Raw genomic sequence first — 22,948 nt, forward strand, 5'->3', positions numbered from 1 at the left:
TTGTAGGGTCGATCTTAAGCTTCTAAGCCTCGAATTTCCAGTTATAGATTGTGTAACATAATGATTCTCCCTGCATGCCATTTTCGTTTTTTGCCTTTGATGTATAAAACTTGTTTGAACAACATCTTCTTATAACCCTTTCCATTTGTTTACAACTTTTATATTTAGATATATTTGTTCATATCAGCGACACATTAACTTTATTCCTATATGTCTGTGAACATGGATATGAACGAGTCTCTTTCCACTGTTCTGACATGAACATATTAATTGTGACACTAGCTCTCCACATATATCAGTTGCTTAATTTAGAAACTGTACTTGTGGTCGATCTGGAACCCATTGTTGATGTGACGACTTATACTGAATTTTTGTAACTAGCTCATCAAGATTATAACTCGCTTAGCTAAATGAATTGTGGGTTCAGTCCCTGAGCCCATTATGTGCCTTTGTAACCCTTTCCACTACCGCTTACAAAATGGGTATGGGGTGCATATTAAATAAACTAAACTAAAAAATGACATAACATGTAATTGAATCACGATAAGCCCAGATTCTGACTCTTATGGCACCCCACTTGTCATCGTTCTTCACACTGACAACTTTTCACTTTGATCTATCTCTCCTCGCCATGGCCATCTGTTTCCTGCCCGTGAGATAATCTCTTATCCAACCAGGTACTTTCCCAGTTACTACATCACTCTCTAGTTTGTACAATACTTAGGGGGGTAGAAATAGCCTAAGCTACTCTATCCCTTTGAGATATATTTCTTTCTTGTCTCAATAAACGTATTTGAACTTGAACTTGTACAATATTCTTTCGTGAAAGACTCTCATATACCTTCTGACAGCCTAGAGAGGCGTTTTCCCCTCCATCGAAATCTTTCTTGCATTATAGTTGTGATTTCCTCACAAAACTCTAGTAGCGTTGAAAGCCATGACTTTCCTTTCTGAACCCTTGCTAGTGTATTAGTGACAAAATCCAATTTTTCTATGACGTTCTTATATATCATTAGTGAAGTACTCTGCAAGGAATGTTTGGGGTCGACATTGGCATGCAGTTCCCAGAGTTTTATTGTGTCTGTTTAAGTGTGGGTGTTCTTGTGAGAGAAAGAGAAGTGCTATTAATTTTTAATAGAGAACGGCACGATTGCGCGCATACGGACGCACGCACGCAATTGCAGTCCCCGTGGCGCAGTGGTAATACACATGCCCTGCTATTCGCGAGCGATTTGGCCTAGGTTCGTATCCTGGTCAGGGAGGCGCCAATCCTCAACTAAACTTTTGTGTTCACACAGTAGTGATTGGGTACCTGGTTGTTAAACGATTTACGGGTCGTATACTAGGGGAACTCGCGAATTAGGATTACCCATGAGCTGTGGAAAGGGAAAGTTCTCAGCCTGCTACCAGGAGTCAGCAGTCCTCTGTGTTCCTGTACCCACCTGTGTAAGAAGAAAATACGCACGCACACAAACACACACACACACACACACACACACACACACACACACACACACACACACACACACACACACACACACACACACACACACAGGGGCCTCGTAGCCTGGTACAGGGGCCTCGTAGCCTGGTACAGGGGCCTCGTAGCCTGGTTGATAGCGCGCAGGACTCGTAATTCTGTGGCGCGGGTTCGATTCCCGCACGAGGCAGAAACAAATGGGCAAAGTTTCTTTCACCCTAAGTGCCCCTGTTACCTAGCAGTAAATAGGTACCTGGGAGTTAGTCAGCTGTCACGGGCTGCTTCCTGGTGTGTGTGTGTGTGTGTGTGGTGTAGGGGAAAAAAAAAAGTAGTTAGTAAACAGTTGATTGACAGTTGAGAGGCGGGCCGAAAGAGCAAAGCTCAACCCCCGTAAAAACACAACTAGTAAACACAACTAGTAAACACACACACACAGACAGTACCTTTAAAATCAAACCATTAGATTTGATGCTCTTTGCTCGAAAAAATCTTCCCAAGTACTTCTCCATGCACTAAGACCCCGGCTCTTACGACTGCCACTTGGTGGATATCCCAGTTCCGCTGCTCCTTCCATCCTCTCAGGCGTTGGTCCCCTCTACCTCTCTCTCTCTCTCTCTCTCTCTCTCTCTCTCTCTCTCTCTCTCTCTCTCTCTAGGCAATACAGCAGAGGACAATTAATACTTCATAATCGCCATAGTGCGTGCGTCTGCGTGGTGGTGGTGGAGTCTGGGGGTAGTGAGGGTGACATATTGTGGTGGGTGGCGGTAGTGACGTTCGGGAGGCCGCCAAACGTCGTACGCCGCGCTCCCTTACGATTTACTGAGGACTCTCTCCTGGCCCCTCATGTCCTCTCCTCACGTTACATGGGTTTTTGTCCACCCAGAGACTGAAAGAGTGAGTACGTGTGTATACATGTATATGTGGGACTGTGTTCGTAAGTGTTTATGAGTGTGCTTGAGTGTTTTGAGTGCGAGCGAACGCACATGTGTGTGTGTGTGTGTGTGTGTGTTTGGTGGTGGTGGAGGGGGGGGGGGATGTGAGGGAATTAGTTATCTATTGATGCCATTGTTACATTAGGTTGTTAATCCTATCCCATCAACCTTGATAAGCTTCTCCCGCTGTGTCGTCGTCTGCTCCGACAACCTCTAATGCTGAAGTGGTTTTACAAATGCACAAGAAGTTGTCAAGTTCAAGTTGACGTTCAAGTTGAACGGCTTGTGAGGGGTCAGAGTTTATGCACAATTTAACTGTGATTTGCGGTTGAGTTGGCGAGTCTTCCCACCGCTTAAACTGACCTCGCTACTGACATAAACGCCTCCCACTGCTCCGTAAGTCCCGACCACTGATCTAAACGTGCCTATCACTGCTACATAAACTCATACCACTGCTACATAAGCTTCTACATCTGCAACGTAAGCTCCTACCACGGCTACATTAACTCCTTACTATTGGTATAAACGTGCATGCTGCTGCTACAAGCGTATCTACCTCTGTTAAAAATGTGAAAACCATAGCTACATAAGATCCTACCACTGCAAGAAACGTGACTTACCACTACAACATATGCTTAAGGTCAGTGGGCTTACAAGGCTCCCCAGGACCTCCATAACACCTACAAGACGCCTTGAGGCGACCTGGGACGGCTGGTACTACAAGCTGAAGTAATAAAAATGTACTCTCATGCCGAACCTCGCCAGCACCACCTTCATCCCTTGTGTCCTTACGTCAACAACCACAACAACAACTATCTATCCCCTTTCCACTACCAAACTTCTCCACATCAGCAGCAACCACCGACCTGAAGAGGCCTCTGGAGAGCTTGTAGAGGCATCAGTTACACCCCCGCTCCTGTGCCAGGTAAGTCCACTACGGGCTCATCACAGACCGTGCTACTTGGAACCTCTTGTTCCCAGTAGCTGAATCTATAAGCAAGCTGTATCAACCTGTCCAAATGCTTGTTGTGATGCTGCCGTTTCTACCGGACTTAATTATTATTGAATTTCGTGGTCCCACCGGAACGCGGCCGGGCCGTCGATGACAGTAGCTGGAGCTCCGGAGCTCAACGATCACCCCACACAATTACTTGGGTCAGCGCGCATGCCTCCCGCACGCATCAACTGCGCGCCCTCTTGACGGCGCCAAACCTGCGCTACTTCACCGTCGCGATTCCACTCCCTGCCACATAACACCACATCAATCGCGCTGCGTAACTTCAATACTTGCGGTCAATAAACACAATAGTTGCGGCGCGTAATTATGGCGGTGGTTGGCGGCGTGTGGATCTGGCGGCCGGGGTCGGAGGCCGTCGGCCGCTGCCACCACCACCACCAGCACAGTCTGCGTGTGTGTGTGTGGAAGCCATTAACTCCCTTTTTTACGTGAAGGGACTAATTCGCCGCATTAATTTCCTTCGGTAATTATATGTCTGAATTAAGGCGCTCAGTGTCTCCTTGTGGGGTAGTGAGTGGGGGCGCTGAGGGTGGGGTAGGGAAGCTATGTAGGGGGCAGATAAGACCCTTGAGGCACAGAACGTCTCTGGACTTGCTACACGAAGCTATAAGATGCAATTCTCCATAATTATTAAATTTTACCACATTCCATTATTATACTTGGATGTGAACGTCTCCCTCAGTTACCATATTTGAAGCAGAGGCCTATGGGCGCTGCGAATATCACAGTAGCTGTGACTATTACGGTAACTGTGAATTTTACGGTAGCAGTTAATATTACAGTAGTTGTAAATATCACAGTAGCAGTAAATATCACAGTAGCTGTAAATATCACAGTAGCTGTGACTATAACAATAGCTGTGATTATTGCAATAGCTATCAGTTAACGATGAATACCAAGTTGCAGTTTCGGCGACCCGAGTTTACACATTGGGTATTAGCCTTAGTTTACACATTGGGTATTAGCCTTAGTTTACACATTGGGTATTAGCCTTAGTTTACACATTGAGTATTAGCCTTAGTTTACACATTGGGTATTAGCCTTAGTTTACACATTGAGTATTAGCCTTAGTATACACATTGGGTATTAGCCTTAGTTTACACATTGAGTATTAGCCTTAGTTTACACATTGGGTATTAGCCTTAGTTTACACATTGAGTATTAGCCTTAGTATACACATTGAGTATTAGCCTTAGTATACACATTGGGTATTAGCCTTAGTTTACACATTGGGTATTAGCCTTAGTTTACACATTGGGTATTAGCCTTAGTTTACACATTGGGTATTAGCCTTAGTTTACACATTGGGTATTAGCCCGGCCTTATAGTTTATACTCATCTCATTTTGGGCGTTATGGTCCCCAAGTTACAAATTATAAAATACTTTGAAAGGTACAACGACTCCCTAATCTCCACCTTTTGCACGCGTCGGTTCGAAGGTTAGGTTCGGGTGCTCGGATTGACGCGAGTCTGGTTCAGTTAGGAAGCTGTATTCTAGACGTTGTAACCAATCGCGAGAACTGGACTTGTTCTTTCCAATCAACAATAACTGAATACACACAACACAAAAATTATGCTCGAGTAGTGCTTGAAGTTCTATAAATTGCTATGTAAATTATGTATTATTTAACCACTGGATGTATAATATTTCTCATTTTGACGCTCGAAAACTTGATTTATGGGTTTTCAAGTTTAATCAAGTTGAGGCGATAAATGAGCTTTAGTGTTTATTATTATTATTATTATTATTATTATTATTATTTATGTATATTTTTACTCATCACTCGAAAGTTACTCTGGTTGTTTCTAAGATAAACTCGTACCCATGCATTCAGGCTTGCCTACCAGAACTATACATTCAGGCTTGCCTTCCAGAACTATACATTCAGGCTTGCCTTCCAGAACTATACATTCAGGCTTGCCTACCAGAACTATACATTCAGGCTTGCCTACCAGAACTATACATTCAGGCTTGCCTTCCAGAACTATACATTCAGGCTTGCCTACCAGAACTATACATTCAGGCTTGCCTACCGAACCTATACATTCAGGCTTGCCTACCGAACCTATACATTCAGGCTTGCCTTCCAGAACTATACATTCAGGCTTGCCTACCAGAACTATACATTCAGGCTTGCCTTCCAGAACTATACATTCAGGCTTGCCTACCAGAACTATACATTCAGGCTTGCCTACCAGAACTATACATTCAGGCTTGCCTACCGAACCTATACATTCAGGCTTGCCTACCGAACCTATACATTCAGGCTTGCCTTCCAGAACTATACATTCAGGCTTGCCTACCAGAACTACACATTCAGGCTTGCCTACCAGAACTATACATTCAGGCTAGACTCTGCTAAACACCGTGGCTATATTAGAGTTGTATTGGAAATAATATGTCTCATAAGCCATTCATTACAATATGTTTGAACTGTGGACATGGCTTTGATTTGTTATCTAATCTACCATTATAGTAATTTAAATTTGTATAAATATTCTATTGAAACTATAATACTACTACTACTACTACTAATAATAATAATAATAATAATAATAATTATTATTATTACTGTTGTTGTTGAGAAAATCTAGTTATCTAGAGCGTGGGAAACACCCACCGCAGGTTCGAATCCTCATCACGGCCCCTATGGATTTTCTTATTGATATATCACGTTAGTGTGATTACTCTCTGTGGATTATTATTATTATTATTATTATTATTATTTCATTACCATTACCAATAATCAGTCCTTCAGTGCTTTGTATACGTTTATTTGTTGCATTGATCAATAATGAGGCTCCAGAACCATGTTGATCCATAATGAGGCTCCAAAACCGTGTTGATGATCAATAATGAGGCTCCAGAACCATGTTGATGATCAATAATGAGGCTCCAGAACCGTGTTGATGATCAATAATGAGGCTCCAGAACCATGTTGATGATCAATAATGAGGCTCCAGAACCTTGTTGATGATCAATAATGAGGGTTCAAGAACCATGTTGATGATCAATAATGAGGCTCCAAAACCGTGTTGATGATCAATAATGAGGCTCAAGAACCATGTTGATGATCAATAATGAGGCTCAAGAACCATGTTGATGATCAATAATGAGGCTCCAGAACCATGTTGATGATCAATAATGAGGCTCAAGAACCATGTTGATGATCAATAATGAGGCTCCAGAACCATGTTGATCAATAATGAGGCTCAAGAACCATGTTGATGATCAATAATGAGGCTCCAGAACCATGTTGATGATCAATAATGAGGCTCCAGAACCATGTTGATGATCAATAATGAGGCTCAAGAACCTTGTTGACAGCCCTCGACTCCTGTTGTAATGTAGCACCAGGGGAGGGAGGGAGGCAAGGAGGAAGCCAAGGAGGAAGCCAAGGAGGAAGGCAAGGAGGAAGGCAAGGAGGAAGGCAAGGAGGAATCCAAGGAGGAAGCCAAAGAGGAAGGCAAGGAGGAAGCCAAGGAGGTATGAGAGCTACGAGAGGGAGCAGGAGGAGGCGGAACCTAGCCCACTCACCGGGGTTGGAGTAGGAGCAGTGCTGAGTGTTCGAGTAGAAGTCCTGGAGAGACGACATGGGCGCATAGCCGGTGGGGTACTGCGCCCCCTGGGGCCCTTCCACGCCACTCCCGACCTCCATCATCTGTGGGGGGCACACACACACACAGGGGGTCAGTGAAGCGGTCATGGTGTAAGGCTATAGAGTTATGCAGCCAGGATGCTAAAGTCTATAGGTCAAGTTAGTGGAGGTCACATTCTCCTGTGCGTTAGTTAACAAGACCGATCCTCCGGTAGCCGGGATCTGAGATGCTGGTGTCTCTCGTTCATATAGGGATTATTAACAGAATTATTAATACGCCAAAGGCTCAACGGACTATAGGTAATCACCGTGCGCGCACACACACACATACACACTCTACATACACACGCACTCTACACACACACACACACACACAGTAAGAGCTGCGTCTGTGCATCCTAACGCGAATCAAACGATTGACAGACAATCACTACTTTACGTTTGGACTATTTTCATATTTCCTCCCAACAGACTCGTGCATAAATCTACTTTAAGCATCTAAATGTATCTGACATAAATCGATCGTATCGTAAACCTTTCAATCTGTTAGGTTAATTTTGTTAACAAGGCGATGTATTCAGGGCTTACTTAACGGGAACCCAGATTTCAAGAAGCCAAGATAGCATGGAACGCAGATAGCAGGGCTTCCAGATAGCGGGGTAATCAGACAACATTAATTCAGTTCTGGATAACACCGATGTGTTTCAGGTGAGGTAATAACTTCCACACCACAAGCTGTGACTGTAATGCTCTGTATATGTTGCGTGGGTTTAGATCTATAGGCCTACGCGTTGCTATGACACATAACTATAGGCCTACCACACCGCATTGCTCGGGTCCAGAACTAGGCCTCCCTCACAGCACATAATATGGGACAGAGAATCAACTTTTGTCGACCTATTCCAATATTTAATTTTAATAATTTAAAAAAATATATAAATATATTTTATAGAAATCTTAATTGCATGGCAAATATTTTGATCAAATTCTAGGAATTGATTTAACAAACTCTAATAGACCATATAATTAGAGATTGAGAATTACCAGTAATCGGGATGGACTGCGGGGCCCATGTCGGTGAAGCAGAACTGACAAATATATGTCTGTGTTCTACTCTGACCGCCTCTTCCTCTCTCTCTCTCTATCTCTCTCTACGGTCCTACGTCCAACATATTCTCAACATTGCAATTTAAAACACAACAACTCCGCGGGAAACTAGAGGTATTATTCACTTGGATAAGTTGACGCGAGAACAAATTATTGGAGTTAGCGAGTGCGCTTTTAGGCAAATCACATTGTTTAAGCGTAACGCTCCCCCACACACGCACACAATGCCATGTGATTCACTTACGGTTGCTAAGGTCCGTAAATGACTGGCTGCGTTTCAGCACCTGTGCGCGAGTCTCGGGCTGAGGCTTCACCTGTGCCACGCCGGCTCCTCTAATCCACTATTTTTACCTCAGATAGTTTTCTCGCCAAGATCGTGTGACAGAACCGCGAGGCGAAGCTCCGGATATTGTCAATTGAGTTGACATAAATACATGTTTTTAATCCGACTCTTTTTTAAACTAAATCCAAATTTGATTATCATTTAAAAATATATATGTATATATTAAGATAGACAATTTTGAGTAAGGCGATACAAGCGTATACAATGAGCCCAAATATGCGCACAGATCGGGAAATAGAAATTGTGATGCTGAAACATTAACCTGTTACTTACTGGACCCAAGACTTTAACAGCGAGAACACCCACTTTCTTTCGACAACACTCCTCTAACGTACACTATCACACTCTTAGTTTCACCAGTAAACTCAGCTCCACGGTGAATAGCCCGCGGGAAGGCTTTTACCTTTCTTCTTTCCCGATCAGAGCAAGGAAAATACAATCAGGAAAAGGACACACAACGTTTCAATGTGCTCTATCCACTTGCAGATATTCAACTAACGTGGTCAGGGTATCGTGTGTGTGTCTTTGTAGCCCAGAGGACACGCCCACCACTTAACCTCGTCCAATCGTCGATATCTGCGGTCAACAGGGACGGAGTATCATACCATATATACTTTTAATTCTTTCTTGACTTTCACGGCATTTTAACTAATAATTTTTATATGGTTATAAAACAAATATAATAGTACAGTCAGTACCAGTTGAGATATGTATTTTTGTATGTATTTAGAGAGAAATATTAATTAGAAAGCAGTATTGACTAGACTGGCAATCCACAGCAGCAGCACTAAACTCCACCCATAGAGTCTGAAACTCCTCCCCCAGCGACGCATGGTGCTGCCACCCGGCGGCCACCGCGCGCATCTCACCCCGGGTGCCCAGTTGTGCTCTAGGGTCGGCCGCAGAGAATTCTCGGAGGTGATTGGGACCTTGTGCGAGATATTTTTTGTTTTTCCTTCCCTCGGTTTACTGGTAGTGAGTGAGGTCGGGAATGCGGAGACAGAGAAATTGTTAACTTTGTGCTGCCAAAGAGAGGTGTAGGTACTTAGGCACGGGCAAAATGGACTGAGAGAGGTTTTTTTTCAGAATTCTTAACTTGATGTGGTTTGGGTGGCGGATGTGACCCATGAATGCGCCGACGCACGCAAAACAAAACACACGCACGTACATCCACTATGCTGTGATGTGGTGTCAAGCCGTATGTGGACACATATTCTTAAAACATGTATAAATATTATATATATATATATATATATATATATATATATATATATATATATATATATATATATATATATATATATATATATACACATATAAACGTATATATGCTAGCTACAAATGCCAAAATGAGAAATAAATTTAGTCAAATGGCTACTAGTTGACAAAATTCATGCTGCAGCTGTAGCGAAAGACATCTGTATTAGTAACCTGCAGAGCCTAATTTCGAACCATACGAAGATGATGCACTCTCTTAGAGTCCAGGAGAAGTAGATGTACTCTGTGGGAGTCTAAGAGCGGTTAACGTACTCTGTGAGAGTCTAAGAGCGGTTGACGTACTCTGTAAGAGTCTAAGAGCGGTTGACGTACTCTGTGAGAGTCTAAGAGCGGTTGACGTACTCTGTAAGAGTCTAAGAGCGGTTGACGTACTCTGTGAGAGTCTAAGAGCGGTTGACGTACTCTGTAAGAGTCTAAGAGCAGTTGACGTACTGGGTGAAAGTCTAGAAGTTACTATTCTGGGTGATAATTCAGAAGTTGTTGTACTCTGGGAGAGTTCAGAACATGATGCTGTACTCTGGGAGAGTCCAGGAAAAATAGCTGTCCTCGGGTGAGAGTTCAGGACCTCTCCTGAAGTCTGTACTGTGAGAATACAGGAAAAGCTGATGTACTCGGTGATAATTCAAAAGTTGATGAGCTCTATTATGACTCGCAGAGAAAGCTCTATGCACAGAGATAGTCAAGAAGTTTCATTAAATATTCTTGAATAGTTAATAAATGCATTGTTTGCGTTTGTGCGAGTGCTTGCTTTCAAACAAGTGTGACTGTGCTTGTTTCCACGCAAGTGTGTGTGTGTATGCTTGTTTCCACGCAAGTGTGTGTGTACTTGCCTACAAGCAAGTGTGTGCTTGTTTTCTGACCTCAAATAGAAAACGGAAGCACGTAAGCAATTAAATATATTTACCACACCAATTTTCTGTATCTTGTTGACGGTACACTGTGTGGTACAGCACTCTCCTGAAGGTACAGTGCTCACACACCTGGTGGTACAGTGCTCACACACCTGGTGGTACAGCACTCTCCTGAAGGTACAGTGCTCACACACCTGGTGGTACAGTGCTCACACACCTGGTGGTACAGCACTCTCCTGAAGGTACAGTGCTCACACACCTGGTGGTACAGTGCTCACACACCTGGTGGTACAGCACTCTCCTGAAGGTACAGTGCTCACACACCTGGTGGTACAGTGCTCACACACCTGGTGGTACAGCACTCTCCTGAAGGTACAGTGCTCACACACCTGGTGGTACAGTGCTCACACACCTTGTGGTACAGCACTCTCCTGAAGGTACAGTGCTCACACACCTGGTGGTACAGTGCTCACACACCTGGTGGTACAGCACTCTCCTGAAGGTACAGTGCTCACACACCTGGTGGTACAGTGCTCACACACCTGGCGATGATATACACAACCCACACACACTATTTATATATATATATATATATATATATATATATATATATATATATATATATATATATATATATATACATATATATATATATATATATATATATATATATATATATATATATATATATATATATAATATGAAGACACTATCATATGATAATAATTGTGATAATGATGATAATGAAATAATTACAATGGATACGAAGATGGTGACAATGAAGATTATGATGATAATAATGATAATGATGGAAATAATGATAATTAAATGATAATGATGATATGAACATCATCATTAAGTTATAATGAATCTCACGAGTGAACCAGAGAATTATAACATTCTCTTAAAATATATAATTCAGTGAGAACAAAGAAAATAACAATAACTTGAACGTCATAAAAAAGTCTAAATAGACTTTTACCAATAAATAGAAAATAAATGGGCATAAACTATATGAATTAAGACAATTAAAAGTCGTGGACGACTAAATTACTCTTTTATATATTATATAAATTATATCATTACATATATATTTAGGATATATTCATACTTCTTGAGGTTATCTTGGGATGATTTCGGGGCTTAGCGTCCCCGCGGCCCGGTCCTCAACCAGATCTTCTTTTTGTTACACCCCCCCCCCCCCAAGCAGCCCATAGCAGCTGTCTAACTCCCAGGTACCTATGTACTGCTAGGTGAACAGGCCCATCATGGTGAAATAAACTCTACCCATTTGTTTCCGCCTCCGCCGGGGATTGAACCCGGAACCTCAGGACTACGAATCCCGAGCGCTGTCTACTCAGCTGTCAGGCCCCTTGATAGTATGTCCTGAGAGTGTGTTTGATTCCTATGGACAATATTCAGGACTAAATTATACTTGCTGGTGATCCCGTGGTCCCGGGCGCCGACGAGAAACAATGTGCAGAGTTTCTTTCCCCCTATGCCCCCTGTTACCTAGCAGAAAAATAGGAACCTGGGTGTTAGTCAGCTGTCACGGGCTGCTTCCTGGGGGTGGAGGCCTGGTCGAGGACCGGGTCGCGGGGACACTAAAGCCCCGAAATCATCTCAAGATAACCTCAAGATAACACACCCGCGTGTATATCTTCCGAGATATGTATATCCCATTTCTTGGTGTATATTCACCGAGAGAATCTGTATTAAACGTCTTTATTCATTAATAAGTTATTGCACTCTGAAATAAACGTTTGGACTTGGTTATGAACGTTTGGACTTGGTTATGAACGTTTGGACTTGGTTATGAACGTTTGGACTTGGTTATGAACGTTTGTACTCGGGTATGAACGTTTTCACTTGGTTATGAACGTTTTTACTTGGTTATGAACGTTTGCACTTGGCTATGAACGTTTGGACTTGGTTATGAACGTTTGGACTTGGTTATGAACGTTTGAACTTGGTTATGAACGTTTGGACTTGGTTATGAACGTTTGGACTTGGTTATATACGTTTGCACTTGGCTATGAACGTTTGGACTTGGTTATGAACATTTGCACTTGGTTATAAACGTTTGCACTTGGTTATAAACGTTTGCACTTGGTTATAAACGTTTGCACTTAGTTATAAACGTTTGTACTCTGGAATTCAGACTTGTGCTCTTGACTAAACACTGTTCTCTAGAATAAACGTTTAAACTGTATTATAAACGTTTCCACTCTGGAATGAACGTTTCCACTCTGTAACAGACGTTTCCACTCTGGAATGAACGTTTGCACTCTGGTCATAGCGTAGGTCTGAGTTACTGAGCACATGTGACAGGAAAAAAACATTCATAATATTGTATAGATAAAGAAATGTCCACTAACTAATATTAAAGAAAAATAAGTATTTAGTTTTTATATAAATATTGATATTTATTTTACAACATATATGAACGTTAATTAGATAAAAATAATAATAATAATAATAATAAAAATAATAATTTTTTATTATTATTATTATTTCTGTTTTAAGCTATAGAAGGACTCTTAATGCAGTGTCTAATTTATTACTTAAATACATTATCGTATTATCATAGAATAGTTTCGTTGGGGGTTATGTTTATGGCCTCTATATACACTTCTCGTTGTGTATACTTGATCTCAATATACATACACTTATCCGTGTATATATCCCTGTATTATATAACTGCAACTCATAACTTGATTGGTGAAAAATACGTTTGTATTTTAAGAATTTATTGTATATCAGCTTCGTAAATTTGTATTTTGGACATTAGTGATGTATTTGTGGACAATGATGAAGAACCCATGGGAGTTCTCTCATGGTTGTAGCCACGTTACCATGGGGGGTTCTCCCATGGTTGTAGTGACACCCACGAGGCTCTGTCGGGAGTAACACTAACGACCTCACTCCCATAGATTTAATTACCACAATCCCACCACCCTCCTCCCATAGTAACTCTTCCATAAAGTCCCCTACGACCCCTCCACCTTCCCACCACCATAAACCCCTCCTCCCATGGCGGCAACAGCTCTTAAAGTTCCCCCTCCCACGCACTAGCCTCCCTTCCTTTCATCCCTCCTACCCAAAAGTTAACCTCTATTCTCCGGTAGAATTTAACAAAAGAGCGTTGAAGGAGGATTGTATAGAGGGGAAAGAGACTGTGGAAGGGGAGAAGAGGGGATGGAAGGGGAGGATGATGGGAAGGGGTAAGATCCAGAATATTCATATATCCATATATATATATATATATATATATATATATATTTATATATATATATATATATATATATATATATATATATATATATATATATATGCAACAATGATCACAAAAACACTGATCCAAGTATGCAGAATAACCACGTATGAAAAATAGAAAATGCTTAACGCGTTTTCGGCTAATTCGCCTTCATCAGAGCAAAGTAGAATGAAGATAAGATTGCTGATCAGACCTTTATATCCGCCTGGGCAGATCACCTGACCACCAAAAATAAGTGGAGGAAAGGAATTATAAGAAAGAACGTAACTGCAGAAGGCCTATTGGCCCCTACAAGGCAGCTCCTATTAATATCTCCAAGTGCCATACGTGTTTAAATGATTGCTATATTGTTTTGACGTGCTATATTGAGGCTTAAATAGGGATCCAACTTGTACATACCGGGGCTCACATTAAGGCTGTTGTTACAATGTTTGATCAGAGCAGACTCGATCACGTTTCGTTCAACAAAATCCTTACTTTTAACAATACATTTTGCCCCTGTGAAGTCGATAGAATGATTACATAAACTGGAATGTAAATACAATGCACTGGATTGCTGGGCTGTACGAATAGCGTATGAATGCTGTGAGCACATTAAGGCTCACAGCCTTAATGTGAGCCCCGGTATGTACAAGTTGGATCCCTATTTAAGCCTCAATATAGCACGTCAAAACAATATAGCAATCATTTAAACACGTATGGCACTTGGAGATATTAATAGGAGCTGCCTTGTAGGGGCCAATAGGCCTTCTGCAGTTACCTTCTTTCTTATAATTCCTTTCCTCCACTTATTTTTGGTGGTCAGGTGATCTGCCCAGGCGGATATAAAGGTCTGATCAGCAATCTTATCTTCATTCTACTTTGCTCTGATGAAGGCGAATTAGCCGAAAACGCGTTAAGCATTTTCTATTTTTCATATGTGGTTATTCTGCATATATATATATATATATATATATATATATATATATATATATATATATATATATATATATATATATATATATATATATATATATTAGTATATTTTGGTAGCAGTCTTTCCTGTAGACATATATTATTAAATATGACCGAAAAAGTAAGATTAATAATTCTAACACGAATTTTCTCAATCTTTCGTACATTACGCTTCACTGTTGGAGGTAAATCAAAAATCACTTCTCCAAAATTCATTTTTATTTCTAGTCTGACGCGACACGGGCGCGTTTCGTAAAACTTATTACATTTTCAAAGACTTCACAAATACACAACTGATTAGAACTTGCGTTTCCCTGATTTTATATCTACATTTGAGTGAGGTGGGAAGGGTGATGTGGCATTACATTTGAGTGAGGTGGGAAGGGTGATGTGGCATTAACACAAGACAGAACACTAGGGGATATTAATAGGGTATTAAAAGTATCAACACAAGACAGAACAGAAACAATGGGTATTGAATAGAAGTGTTTGTAGAAAGCCTATTGGTCCATATTTCTTGATGCTTCTATATTGGAGCGGAGTCTTGAGGTGGGTAGAATATAGTTGTGCAATAATTGGCTGTTGATTGCTGGTGTTGACTTCTTGATGTGTAGTGCCTCGCAAACGTCAAGCCGCCTGCTATCGCTGTATCTATCGATGATTTCTGTGTTGTTTACTAGGATTTCTCTTAACCAAACCATCGCCAGAGAAATCCTAGTAAACAACACAGAAATCATCGATAGATACAGCGATAGCAGGCGGCTTGACGTTTGCGAGGCACTACACATCAAGAAGTCAACACCAGCAATCAACAGCCAATTATTGCACAACTATATTCTACCCACCTCAAGACTCCGCTCCAATATAGAAGCATCAAGAAATATGGACCAATAGGCTTTCTACAAACACTTCTATTCAATACCCATTGTTTCTGTTCTGTCTTGTGTTGATACTTTTAATACCCTATTAATATCCCCTAGTGTTCTGTCTTGTGTTAATGCCACATCACCCTTCCCACCTCACTCAAATGTAATGCCACATCACCCTTCCCACCTCACTCAAATGTAGATATAAAATCAGGGAAACGCATGTTCTAATCAGTTGTGTATTTGTGAAGTCTTTGAAAATGTAATAAGTTTTACGAAACGCGCCCGTGTCGCGTCAGACTAGAAATAAAAATGAATTTTGGAGAAGTGATTTTTGATTTACCTCCAACAGTGAAGCGTAATGTACGAAAGATTGAGAAAATTCGTGTTAGAATTATTAATCTTACTTTTTCGGTCATATTTAATAATATATATATATATATATATATATATATATATATATATATATATATATATATATATATATATATATATATATATATATATATATATATATATATATTCTAGTCGCGAACTACACAGCAATTTATAATTTCAAGTTGCAAACGAGCATACACGATCCAATTGGAGGAGCAAACTCATCTATAACTTGTAACCGCATTGCCACAAATTACTTGCGTACCAGACGCGACTAGACTGGCCTACGCATTATTGCCTCGTAATTAATTAGGTTGCATACGTAATTAGCCAATAATCGAGCTTAATTGGACCCTAATTGAGTGGGTACTCGGGCATAGGTTGTTTGGCTATTGTAATTGCTTATTAAGGGATTAGCGTAAGGTTCAAAGTCATTGGTTCTATTAGCCAGGTTGTCGACTGCCTTGTTCGCGCGATCTCTGCATGGTATGCTCTCGCGGTCTCTGGCATGCTCTCGCGGTCTCTGGCATGCTCTCGCGGTCTCTAGTATGCTCTCGCGGTCTCTGGTATGCTCTCGCGGTACCTGGCATGCTCTCGCGGTATCTGGCATGCTCTCGCGGTCTCTGGCATACTCTCGCGGTCTCTGGCATGCTCTCGCGGTCTCTGGTATGCTCTCGCGGTCTCTGGTATGCTCTCGCGGTCTCTGGTATGCTCTCGCGGTCTCTGGTATGCTCTCGCGGTACCTAGCATGCTCTCGCGGTATCTGGCATGCTCTCGCGGTCTCTGGCATGCTCTCGCGGTTTCTGGTATGCTCTCGCGGTCTCTGGTATGCTCTCGCGGTCTCTGGTATGCTCTCGCGGTCTCTGGTATGCTCTCGCGGTACCTGGCATGCTCTCGCGGTCTCTGCTATGCTCTCGCGGACTCTGGCATACTCTCGCGATCTCTAGCATGCTCTCGCGATCTCTAGCATGCTCTCGCGGTCTCTGGCATACTCTCGCGATCTCTAGCATGCTCTCGCGATCTCTAGCATGCTCTCGCGGTCTCTGGCATGCTCTCGCGGTCTCTGGCATGCTCTCGCGATCTCTGGCATGCTCTCACGGTCTCTGACATGCTCAATGCTGGCGCGATCTCGGACCAAAAGTAGTGCCAGCTGTGCCATATTCGCGAACTTTGTCACATTAGCGATTAAAGAATAAACTATTTAATATAAAAATAATATACAAGAAACAATGTTTTTAAAAACTATTTGGTTGAAAAAAAAAATATAAACGTTTAAAGGACATGATACAAAATTAAATTTTCTAAGCTCTCATTAGTGACTTTTTTGTTTTGTTTTGTTTCCTTTGATGTCTAGCAGACATAAGTTATTCTTGAAAATAATGTTATGTAATAACTGAGTTATCACCCCTCATTACTCGTGAGCTACGTCCGTGGGCAAATTGCACGTCCCAGAGTTTAATTATCCTAATTGTTAGTGATTGTGCTGTTAACTAAGTTTAATTAATCCTTTAATAATTGTCAGTCTCTCTTATTCCCTCCGTGAATAAGGCTGGCCCTGCATACAGTACAATCTTTCTGTTCTCTCATGTTATTATTTTTAGTTATTAAATGATTCAGGCGTAATTTGGCTGTATTTGTGTGTGTATGTGTGTGTGTGTGTGTGTGTGTGTGTGTGTGTGTGTGTACTCACCTAGTTGTGTCTGCGGGATCGAGCATTGACTCTTGGATCTCGCCTTTCGAGCATCGGTTGTTTACAGCAATGACTCCTGTCCCATTTCCCTATTATACCTGGTTTTAAAATTATGAATAGTATTTGCTTCCACAACCTGTTCCTTAAGTGCATTCCATTTTCCCACTACTCTCACGCTAAAAGAAAACTTCCTAACATCCCTGTGACTCATCTGAGTTTCCAGCTTCCACCCTTGTCCCCTCGTTCTGTTACTATTCCGTGTGAACATTTCGTCTATGTCCACTCTGTCAATCCCTCTGAGTATTTTATACGTTCCTATCATGTCCCCCCCTCTCCCTTCTTCTTTCTAGTGTCGTAAGGCATAGTTCCCTCAGGCGGTCCTCATACCCCATCCCTCGTAGCTCTGGGACGAGTCTCGTTGCAAACCTCTGAACCTTTTCCAGTTTCTTATATGCTTCTTCAGATGGGGACTCCATGATGAGGCGGCATACTCTAAGACGGGCCTCACGTAGGCAGTGTAGAGCGCCCTAAATGCCTCCTTACTTAGGTTTCTGAATGATGTTCTAACTTTTGCCAGTGTAGAGTACGCTGCTGTCGTTATCCTATTTATATGTGCCTCAGGAGATAGATTAGGTGTTTCGTCCACACCCAGGTCTCTTTTTCGCGTCGTCACAGGTAGGCTGTTCCCCTTCATTGTGTACTGTCCCTTTGGTCTCCTATCTCCTAGTCCCATTTCCATAACTTTACATTTGCTCGTGTTGAATTCCAGTAGCCATTTCTGCAACCTGTTCAGATCCTTTTGGAGGATCCTGCAATCCTCATCTGTCACAACTCTTCTCATCAACTTTGCGTGTGTGTGTGTGTGTGTGTGTGTGTGTGTGTGTGTGTGTGTGTGTGTGTGTGTGTTGTGTGTGTGTGTGTGTGTGTGTATTCACCTAGTTGTATTCACCTAGTTGTGTTTGTGGGGGTTGAGCTTTGTTGTTTCGGCCCGCCTCTGAACTGTCAATCAACTGTTTTACTAACTGCTTACTACTTTTTTTCCCACACCACACAATGTTGATTGATTGACAGTTGAGAGGCGGGCCGAAAGAGCAGAGCTCAACCCCGGCAAGCACAACTAGGTGAATACAACTAGGTGAATGCAACTAGATGGATACAACTAGGTGAATACTCACACAGGAAGCAGCCCGTAACAGCTGTTTAACCCCCAGGAACACATTTATTGCTAGTTACCAGTGGCATCAGAGTGAAAGAATGCCCATTTGTTTTCCGCCATCGCTAGGGATCGAACCCCGGTCCCCAGGATTACGAGCCCTGAGTGCTGTCCACTCAGCCACCAGGCGCCCCGATATAGGGACGCCTGGTGGCTGAGAGTCAAGTTTGCCGGCAGAGTCAGACTTTAGGCTTTAACACAATCGACTTGAGAATGGTCCAGGACGGACCGAAACGTCGTCGTCCCTTCACCTACTAGTGTGTGGTCTGGTCAACAGGCTTTAGCTCTTGGATCCCACCTTTCCAACTTGCATATGGCTGATCGTGTGCGTGTATATGTCCAAGCACATGCGTACATATGCCTGCCTGACATATGCGTACATATGCCCCCTGAGCGTGTGTATGTGCGTGACTGTGTACTTCTATATGGGCAAGCATGTACTGGCATGCGGGTGTGTAGGCGTGTGCGTGAGCGTGTGCTAGCAGGCGCATGTGCACGCGTGTGCGTGTCCCTCAAGACGGTAGCTTCATTACCGGGCCGCCTCACTCCTGCCACACACAACGGCGCTATAAACTCTCATTATGTATAATTAACAGTAGCACACACCAGTCTCATAACTCCAGTGTGTCCCCCTCCCCCACCTCTCTCTCTCTCTCTCTCTCTCTCTCTCTCTCTCTCTCTCTCTCTCTCTCTCTCTCTCTCTCTCTCCTCTCTCTCTCTCTCTCCTCTCTCTCTCTCTCTCCTCTCTCTCTCTCTCCTCTCTCTCTCTCTCTCTCTCTCTCTCTCTCTCTCTCTCCCGTTTATCTACAGCATCCAGGTGATGCAGAATCTTCCATCGTTGTCTCTCTTCCTTTCTCTACACGTGTTAGGGGATTTGTGGCGATTCTGCTCTCTCCTCGTGGCAGCTTTCATACCCCCTCTCTCTTCCATTTTCTCCTCTTCACTATTGGTAGGTGTGGGCGTCCCTCTTCATCCCTATTATAGACTGGTTTAGACCTCTTTGCTTCTTCCATTTAAAGTAAAAGTTGAATCACCCTGAGGTTCTCTCTCTTCAATCTATGTTAATCACCCTCCCGTTCCATCTCCCATCTCCGTTTCTCGCCATTCCGTTCCCTCTCTTATTTCCGTTATTCCCCCCTTCCATTCCATCTCTCAGCTCCATTGCTGTTGGGTCGCAGCTCCCCCATCCCTTTCTACCCTTTCATATCGCTCCCATCCCACTTTTTTCCTGCACAGGCTGGCTCCAAATTCCTCCCCACTCTGTTCGAATCCCTGCTTGGCCCATGCCTCCCTCCCCCTTCCTTTCCATCCCCCACTCATCACCCTTTCACAGACTGGCCCAAGATTTAACCCTGGTCCATGTCTCCTGTCCCTCTCCCTGTCCCTCTGTCCCTCAGCCCCTGTCCCTCTGCCCCCTGTCCCTCTGCTCCTGTCCCTCTCCCCCTGTCCCTCTCCCCAAGCTCATCCCACACACACTTAATTTATGACTCGCTTTTATTGTTTCCAGGACGATAGTTGCCAATCTTCCGGAGAACCCTCCGTTCATCCTGGTGACAAAGAACGCATCCTCTTGCCTCCATCACGTGCCTTATACTCACCTAGTTGTACTCACCTGTGCCTGAGAGGGGAAGGAAAGGGGTTGAGCTTTGGCTCTTTGGTCCCGCCTCTCAACTGTCAATCAACTGATGTACAGATTCCTGAGCCTGCTGGGCTCTATCATATTTACATATGAAACTGTGTATGGAGTCAGCCTCCACCACATCTCTGCCTAATACATTCCATCTGTTAACTACTCTGACACTGAATTTAGTTTTGCTAACGTCATATGCTGAACTTCCTATGGTTTGTTATATCTGCTACATCATATATATTTACTCCTGGCAGTATGGGTTCGAGTCCCTTCTGGGGTGTGAGTTCTCGGTTGCATATATGCCTGGGGACCATTCAGGCTTGTTTGCATTTGTGTCCCGCACGTGTGCCCCCCAAAATGAGATGATTTGATAAAATACTATGCCCAAGATTACCATCAGAGTGCCGGCGGGATGATGGGGATATAGCCTTGGCTACCATCATCTTTTGTCCGGTCGTGATGGTCGAGTGGTTAAGGTATCATGTACGGTACGGTTAAGGTAACGGTTATATATATATATATATATATATATATATATATATATATATATATATATATATATATATATATATATATATATATATATATATATATAGGTATTTCTGCCCCATTATGTACCTCTGTAACCCTTTCCACTACCGCCCACAAGATGGGTATGGGGTGCATAATAAATGAACTGCCCCAGGCGGTGTGTGTGACTGAGGTTGGGTGGGCTTGCGCCTTTGCTACATAGCCTTCCTAGCTTGGTGCCTTCTTTTGATAATTACTTACTTGCGACTTTGAGTGTTGGCGTGGGTATAGGTATGGATGATGGGCAAGGCTGGGTATCACCGGGAAGAAGGGGGGCTGTAGATGTAGGTTTGCCGTAGGCTATGTAGAGGTTCTCGCAGCCCAAGGGGGGGTTATGGGGCGTTGGAGGTGTGACGGAGGTATTTGGGTATTAGTGTGGGGTGGGTAGGAGGTCAGTGGGTATCAGTTAAAGGGTGGAAATATACCAGGCGACGTCAGAACTCCTCCTGGCTGACACTGGTGATGCCTCTCATCAGCTCCCTTGTCTCTTATTGTCCAGGATTGACATATATATGTCATTAGAACTCTCTTGTCATTGGCCATTGCGAAATGAGAGACTCCCCTTCTCCCAATCATTCAGTTTTCTGAATTAATGATTGGGAATTAATGAATTTTCTGAATTCAGTTAACCCACTAAACAATGTTTAGGGTAAGTTAACTTACCCTAAATTAACACCGGAGTGTCTCTCGAGACGCCAAGCTGGAGATTCTGATATCTCTCTGTTTGTGTATTTAATGCATTTTGAGGGTCGCCTCCTGTCCCGTTTGTCTCCCTCGTAAACAACGGCAAGAGATAGGATCAGAGAATCTCTTTTACAACTCACACTTGCGCTTCAAGGACTCCTGCACTCTCCCCTCCCCCCCAGAGTGACTGTCACCTCCTGCACTCCCCCTAGAGTGACAGATCAACCTGTGTATCCCCAGCATTTCAACAACATCGAGTACATTCACTCTTTTTCTCTCTATATATATGAAACAACACATATCAGTCCACCCATTGTACAATTCGCTAATCAACATTCTAATTTTCGAAATTCCTCGACAAATAGATAGATATAGATATATAGATATATAGATAGTCACCAGAACGAATTCCACGCGGTCAAGGGGATAGATAGGTCAGGCCGTGGCTCATTAAGGAATGCAGGGAAGCACTTAAAAAGAAAACGAGGTCAATTAGCTGGGATTCGAGGTCAAGAAGCTGGGATACGAGGTCAAGTAGCTGGGATACGAGGTCAAGTAGCTGGGATACGAGGTCAAGTAGCTGGGATACGAGGTCAAGTAGCTGGGATACGAGGTAAAGTAGCTGTTAATTTAATTCTGAAATCGTGGATAAGTGTTTACCTAACATGCTCCCTAATCCATGGGATAATCCCTACTTCCAAAATTTAATTGAAGAAAAACTCCAACATACAACACCGTGAATGAGCAAACACAAGCAGTATAATAATATAAATTGGCTTATTCCACTTACAAATAAATACAATTCTCCAATTTCCGAAGCTGCAAATTCTCTGTCGGGCGGCAACACACAGTCGCTATAGAGACGTGAGATGGGACAACGTGTGGTACCATGCAAGCAATCTCAGCTCACACGCCGTGGTACCATGCAAGCAATCTCAGCTCACAGTCCCTGGCAGCTTGTCGCTGGCTCGCCACACTACTCACACACCCCTCCCACAGATCTATAATTCCCCGGGTACAAGCAGGCACGAGGGATGATTCTCCTATAATCTGGAATTATACAGGATTATACAGAGCA

The 22,948-nt window shown here is 42.8% G+C and overlaps 2 protein-coding genes across 4 annotated transcripts in view; both read right to left on the reverse strand.

Moving 5' to 3' along the window:
• LOC123745067 (GATA-binding factor 2) overlaps nt 1–22,948 on the reverse strand; it is a 147,274-nt gene that overhangs the window by 35,320 nt on the left and 89,006 nt on the right. Inside the window, exons 1-2 of one of the 3 annotated variants that reach the window (XM_045725367.2) lie at nt 8,883–8,999; nt 6,969–7,092 (exon numbers count right to left, since the gene is read on the reverse strand). In XM_045725367.2, the coding sequence (XP_045581323.1) occupies nt 6,969–7,092 (124 nt within the window). In that variant the 5' untranslated portion in view covers nt 8,883–8,999. Of the gene's footprint in view, nt 1–6,968; nt 7,093–8,752; nt 9,000–22,948 lie in introns of those variants that run through there. The other 2 variants (XM_045725368.2, XM_069306236.1) reach the window with 2 other exon arrangements.
• On the reverse strand, nt 16,427–17,242 carry LOC138353305 (octapeptide-repeat protein T2-like). Its single transcript, XM_069306176.1, has 2 exons — nt 17,102–17,242; nt 16,427–17,026 (listed from the first exon to the last, which is right to left on the reverse strand). Exons 1-2 carry the CDS (start codon nt 17,240–17,242, stop codon nt 16,427–16,429), a joined length of 741 nt encoding a protein of 246 aa, XP_069162277.1.

Source organism: Procambarus clarkii, chromosome 57, assembly GCF_040958095.1.
Source record: "Procambarus clarkii isolate CNS0578487 chromosome 57, FALCON_Pclarkii_2.0, whole genome shotgun sequence".
Lineage (NCBI taxonomy): Eukaryota > Metazoa > Arthropoda > Malacostraca > Decapoda > Cambaridae > Procambarus > Procambarus clarkii.

Coding starts and splice junctions, on each gene's coding strand:
- LOC138353305 (XM_069306176.1), bottom strand. CDS start 17,242: ATGGCACAGCTGGCACTACTTTTGGTCCGAGATCGCGCCAGCATTGAG. Junction 17,027..17,101: donor GCGAGAGCATGCTAGAGATC/GCGAGAGCATGC, acceptor AGAGCATGCTAG/AGATCGCGAGAGTATGCCAG.